The sequence below is a fragment of the Camelus dromedarius genome, chromosome X (assembly GCF_036321535.1).
Source record: "Camelus dromedarius isolate mCamDro1 chromosome X, mCamDro1.pat, whole genome shotgun sequence".
In the NCBI taxonomy this organism is placed as follows: domain Eukaryota; kingdom Metazoa; phylum Chordata; class Mammalia; order Artiodactyla; family Camelidae; genus Camelus; species Camelus dromedarius.
Genome location: NC_087472.1, coordinates 48,237,372 through 48,243,918, shown reverse-complemented (window position 1 = coordinate 48,243,918; position 6,547 = coordinate 48,237,372). Strand labels below are relative to the sequence as shown.

At 40.9% G+C, this 6,547-nt stretch overlaps 1 protein-coding gene and 1 non-coding gene across 2 annotated transcripts; both read right to left on the bottom strand.

Annotated features, from left to right (window-relative positions):
* Positions 1-3,166: 3,166 nt before the first annotated feature.
* On the bottom strand, positions 3,167-3,343 carry LOC116151097 (small Cajal body-specific RNA 16). The gene has a single exon (XR_004134881.1). It is a non-coding gene; the product is annotated as a small Cajal body-specific RNA 16 (non-coding RNA).
* A 2,339-nt stretch (positions 3,344-5,682) lies between these two features.
* LOC105086040 (ubiquitin-conjugating enzyme E2 D2-like) lies at positions 5,683-6,126 on the bottom strand. Its single transcript, XM_064482769.1, has one exon. The coding sequence runs from the start codon at positions 6,124-6,126 to the stop codon at positions 5,683-5,685; it is 444 nt and encodes a 147-aa protein (XP_064338839.1).
* Positions 6,127-6,547: the final 421 nt, after the last annotated feature.

The window sequence follows — 6,547 nt, the reverse complement described above, 5'->3', positions numbered from 1 at the left end:
TCTTTCATTTATCCACAAACACCTTCCAATCTGGCCTCTGTATTTCACGTATTCTCAGAATGATTTTCTAACAGACAAATCTGACCTTATCACTCCACAGTTCAAATTATTGTTCTTTAGGAACAATAGGACCAAGTCTAATCATCTTTAGCATGGCTGATAAAACCACCCACATTCAGGTCTCTATCTGTCTCTCCAGTAATTTGTGTAGTCATACTGAATGTGAAGAATAAGCTATTTCTTATTTACAATATATTTTGTGATGCTTTTGTACCTTTGTGTTATGTTCCTTGTCTTTCTTTCTTTCTATCTCCCCCTCTCTCTCTCTATTTATTTTGGGGGGAAGTAATTAGATTTATTTATTTATGTTTTTAGAAGGAGTACTGGGGATTGAACCTAGGACCTCATGCATACTAAGCATGTGCTCTACCACTTGGGCTATACTCTCCCCTGTTCCTTCTTTCTATAATGCCCTTTCTGTCCCTTATCCACTTATGAAATCCTACTCATCTGTCAAAGTTCAACGTAGGTATAATTACCTAACAACACACTCCCTTCCCATCTCCATGCCAGAACTGGGAGGCTTTTTTGTATCTCCAGCTGAATAGGACTAGAGAAGACATGTATTAACACTTCACAAAATGCTCATCAAATAAGGCACATTCAGGGGGAGGGTATAGCTTAAGTGGTAGAGTGCCTGCTTAGCACACACGAGGTCCTGGGTTCAATCCTCAGTACCTCTTCTATAAACAAACAAACAAACAAACAAACTTAATTACTTCTCCCCACAAAAAAAAATAAAAAAAAAAAAGGCAAACTCAATGAATGTTTCATTTTCTTACTGTCGTGTGGAAACCCCTACTTCTTTTTGGTCCCTTACTATAAATACTATATGCTTTATTTGCACAGTTATCCAAGGTAAATTTTAGGGGGAGGAGGGAAAAGTTAAGTGTAATATAATGTTTCATAAATGCTTTCTTGATACAGTTTTGAAATAATGTGTAAAATCTCTCAGTTCCCCTATGCAGGCAATTTGCTAAGCTCCCACACTCTGGGGTTAGGTACCAGACCACCAAGGATGGCCCTTATGCCCAGGAACCTGGGAAATGATTCAGTTTACACAATCCACAGGGAGCTTGGGAAACCTAGCTAACTCCACCCCCACTTGCAATGTATATGCTGTCATTGTTCTGTGTCCCGTTGTCCCTGAGTGCAACTCCCTGTATAGCAGCCTTGTCTAGTTTGTAACTGTAAGTAACAAAGAGCCTTTTGTCTAAGATTAGTTTGTTCTATCCCACCATCAAAAGAATCTTTAAATTTTATAAAACAGTAGTGTATAGTCTAAATTTTTAGAATAATCTTGTTGAAGAACTTCCAAACATAATTGAGTTACATGTTCACAGATTTAGTAAAGAAATGCTGCTTCCTATAGTTAAGTGTGATGGATAAAGAGAACTCAGAATAATAGCTTCAGTGGAAAGCAATATTCTTTTCAAGAGCTCACTCAGAAGTTTTCTAAATAATTTAAACATTTATTGCGTTCATCATTTGATGAATCCAAGGGCACACTTAATTCCTACCTTTTATGCAATCTGTAATGAGGCCGAATACCTCAAATTCTCTTATTTGCAAAGCTCTTAAGTATTTAAGCTATGTCTATAATGAGAGATAGGTTTGAATATTGCCAGTCAGTAAAGTTAACCAAAACATTTAAATTTAAAAAATAAATTCACTTGGGTAAGAGGTATGCTGGTAACAAAGTCAAAATATTTGGCAATCTGCATTAGTACAGATTCTCACCCTCTTTTGTTAACAAATAATAACTCAAGTAGTGCAATGAAATACACTATCTGTCAAAGAGTGCTCATATTCCACCTGCTTAAAAAGCATTTTTGATGATTGTTAATACAGATTACTGGGCCCTTCTAGAGGTAGGATTCAGGAGTTTGCATTTTTAATTGATTTAATTTGCATTTCAAATTGATTTCTGTGTACTTTAAAGTTTGTGTGTATTATTTTAGGGGGAGACATGATGTTATATGAAGGTATGGTTCAGTATGTGAACTGTTACTGGTTTACGATGAGACAAGTACAGAAATCAAGAATATACATTTAGAATCATTTACAGCAATTTTCTGAGCCATCCCAGCATATGATTGGTGGGTTTATTATCTTGCATGCCTTTGTTGTTTTATTTCATTTTCCTAATATTCATTTTTATTATTTTACAAAAGGTATCAATCTGTGATGGTTAGAAATAAAAATTTAACCCCTCTCGAATAAAGTTTGTGTATATTTCTGAAAAAAAAAAAAAGGTGAGAAAGGATACTTCTCAACTTTGTGTGAAATCCTTGCAAACACCCCTTATCATGAATTCCCAAGTCAATTTAATTTACAGATTCTCTTAGTCCCTGCCTTCTCCCCCAGCCATCCTAGGAATATTGCACATCTATAGATTTGCCCAGTGAAATCATCTTGCTGGCAGCCCAGCATAAGCTTATCTGAAAAGAATAAATATAATGAAGAGAAATAATAAATACAACTCCATTATTGAATGTGTATTCAGTGATAGAGGTGAAGTATTTTTCATACATCATCTTATTTTTAAAACCAGAAAGTGTTATAGACAATATTCTGGTTTAGTATTTGAAGAAACTAAGGTTCATTGGGGTTAAACAACTCATTTAGGGTCACACAACTAGTTGTTGGTGGAGCCTGGATTAGAACACAAGTTTTTGCTTCAAACTCTCATGCTTTTTCCACACTACCTCTGATCATAAAAAAGTTAAATTAATAATTAGGAAACAAGATATAAGAAAAAATTGTCCCCAAGTCTCCAAATCCTCAATTTCTTTCATGATACAGTAGCCACTGGTGATTCATGGCTATTCCAATGTAATTAATTTAATATTTTAATTTAAAATTAATTAAAATTGAATAAAAAATTCAGTTGCCTGGTCACACTCACTAAATTTCCAGTGGTCAATAGCTTCCTTGGCTCGTGGCTGCTGTATTGAATGGTACAGATGTAGAACACACCTATTTGACAGCACTGCCTGAATGTATAGGTAAAAGGAAATTTCATATTTGAGGTGTTAGTACCTTTGGTGCAGAAACAAAAAAAATTCTCTGTATTTACAGACTTATTCTGATAAATATTTTTTTGTCCTGTTTGCAGTATCATACTTGATCATCAGACTGCTGCTAGAATGTTCACACCTATTACTGCAAATGCAAAACCCAGGGAAAAAACTCTCCTGGGAATTTACTTCAGGTCAGGGTCAGGCTGCCTGGTACAAGGGATAAATAGTTTTTAAAAATCTTAAGCCATTAATGTTTTCATGTTTTTACTTAGAATTATAATCTCCCTCCACCCTTGAAAGAGTAGATTATAAAGCTTTTTTTTAAAGGTTCTGATGGCAGTAATCTGCTTGTTGCACTGATCAGACATTCTTGAATGTACAACTTCTAAAGGGAAAATTGGATCTTTTTCAGCACACACAAATATTTTCATAAAATTAATTTTTCCCTTTACAACCAGATAAGATCCAAGCAGTTAAAACTGTCGGGGTGCAGTTCTCCATGGTGTTTCTACACATCTTGTGACAGCATTTGTCCTGGACTATCCTTTCAAGGACGTCTGTATAGCAAACAGACTTGGAAGATAGAGGGCCCTCCAGGGCAGAGGATGGATTGTTTCCTGAGCAGGTTAATAAAGATTACATTTCCCTCTGGGGCAAAAGTTGGTTAGGTTTGGTAAATTTCCTCTTTAAAAGATTAGGGGGTTCCTAAGCTTGGGGTCGCTCAGCAGTGACACACACATCCTGCTCTGCTCTACATCTCCCCCTTGGGTCTTGGGGGACCAGAGGAACTGATGTCAGTGAAGCTCAGGCTGCCCACTGGGCCATGACTAATGAAGTCTTGTCCCTAATGCAGGAGTCTGTGTCATTCCGCTGGCCTCCATGGGCTCACGTGTAGGCTTACAAGCTGGGTAAAATCTTAGAACTTAACACAGTTGTTGAGAAAACGAGCAAATGAGTGCTACTAGCTATGTCCTGAGAAGCAGCCTACCATCCAGAGTGTAGGAGAGAGGCAGAGTGACAACAAGGATGGGGACTGAAGGAGTGGGAAGTGGAGAAGGCTGGGAACAAAACATATCATTTTATTTTGTAACAACTTCTAATCCATTTAATTTATCCAGTTATACCTGGACCTCAAAATAGAGGATGTTACCAGACCAAACTTGGGTCCACTCACCTGTGCTTTAAAGCCAATCTACTGACACGGGGTTGTGGTGAAGAAGAATGCAGCATCAGACAAGAAGTCTGGGGCAGCTAATGGTCAGAAAACCCCAGCTCCCCATAGGCTTTAAGAAAAAGGCAAGGTGAGGGAGGGGAGTCCCAGGGTATATGATCAGCTCGTGCATAATCTCTGATTGGTTGATGGTGAGGCAGCAGGATGCTGTCACAGGGATTAGCGTCACCAATCCTCAGGCTCTAGCTGGTCTAGGGGCTACATGCTCATGGTCATTGTGTAGTTAACTTCTTCCTTTTGATGGGTGTTTTAGCATCTGTAAAACAACTCAGGAAATGTGCATCGGATACTGTCATCTCTGTATTTCAGGGAGGAACTAGAGATTCTGTGACTGCCATTGAGCTGATATACTGTTTAAATTGTTATCAGTTCTCCTGGCTCAACTGCTACTTTTGTCACTACCTGTTCACATCCTTTCAATCATTAATTCTTGAGCCAGGTTTTTGTGGCTCAGGGGAGACCTTGGGAGACTACAGCTTTTCTACAAACAAAAGGCAGGCAGAGGACACAGTGGGGAGGGGTCTGTCATGGGGAGGACCCATAGGGTCCTGCTCAGTTACAAAGATATAGGTTAATATTTATTTACATATTTATATATTTATTTATCTTAGTGGAAGTACTGGGGGATTTAATCAGGACCTCCTGCATGTTAACCACTGAGCTATACCCACTCCCAAAAACTTCCAGCATTTTCTGTTAGAGGGATACTAGATTGTTGAGTTTTCTTGTTTGTTTTTTCCTCTCTTAGTGGAGGCACTGGGGATTGAACCCAAGACCTTGTACACGCCAAGCACAGGGGCTCTACCATTGAGCTATACTCCCCACCCCAAAATAGTTTAATATTAACCTTGGTCAAAAACAGAACAAAACCCTGAAGTTGCTTTAGAATAAAATGGATGCCTAACTAGTTTTGTAATCTTCACTGGGTTTTTCCTCTCCACTGTCAACTCTAAAGGATTCCACATTAAAAATTACCCCACTAGTTGGTGGAACTGCTCCCCTTATCCTAAAGCCACTACCCACTTGTTCTTGCTTTCCCAATGCTCAATCAGTAGAGCTTTTAGTCAATATTAGATTGAAACCGGTTTCACACTCACCCAAACCCCCAATCTTACCCTCATGCACTATACCACCTTCACCACCATGCCTGGACTCCCTTGACACCCTTCTACACACATCCTGATATGGAAGGTGTGCCACATGTGCCCGGGAGGGAGTGATGGTTGGTTCATTGAAAGCAGACAAAAAAATAACTAACCATGCACAACTAAGATTGTAAATCAACTACACTTAAATAAAAAATGGCAAAAAATAACCAATTCAACTGCCAACTTTATTAAAGCAATGGGATTATCGTGTAATTTTAGATTACATGGCATATTTCTGAGTCCATTCGCGAGCAATTTGGTCATACTTCCTCCTGTCCTTCATGTACATCTTAGCAATTTCCGGAACCAAAGGGTCATCAGGGTTGGGGTCACACAGCATGGAGCAAATGGATAACAATACTTTGGAAATAGTTAGTGCTGGCGACCACTCAGATCTAAGGATGTCTAGGCAGATGCTTCCGTTTTTGTTAATATTTGGGTGGTAAATTCGAGTGATGAAGGCAATCTTGGGTGGTTTGAAGGGGTAATCAGATGGAAGTTGGATCCTTAGGAAGAAGACACCCCCTTGGTAGGGGCTGTCATTGGGCCCCATGATGGTCGCCTGCCAATGGAACATATCGTCACCCACTGGCCCTGCTGAGCACTGGTCCGGGGGGTCGCGGGACAGGTCGAGGAGCTCCTTGTGGATGCGCTTTAGGGCCATCGTCTGCGACACGTGGCCTGTCCTTGGTGTTGGGCCTGGGGACAGATAGAAGGCGACAGTGGTGATTACGGGGTGGGAGGAGCAGCGGCGACAGACGGCGTAGGCAAATGGGTGGGTTGAGGGCCTGCTGAAGGGTCAAGGGGGTTGTCGTTGGAGAGGGACGGTGGCGGGGAGGAGGACTGAGGAGGGATGGAGTTGGGCGCTGGATCAGACCTGATGGGATACTGGACACCAGTGGCTCTTGGCCACCGCCGCCGCCACCTCTTCCTCCGCGCTGTCCTGAGCCGGAGACGCCGCCTTCTGGAGGCCGCGCAGCCTCCAGGCCACGCTGCCCGGAGACACTGCCACCTAGAGATACCGCTGCTCCAGTCCCTGGCCGTCTGCCTCTGCTGCTGACCCCAACTGCCTATGCTAGGCCCCC

What these genes read in the sequence shown, in the direction of transcription:
- LOC105086040 (XM_064482769.1), bottom strand. Translation starts at nt 6,126, where the DNA reads ATGGCCCTAAAGCGCATCCACAAGGAGCTCCTCGACCTGTCCCGCGAC.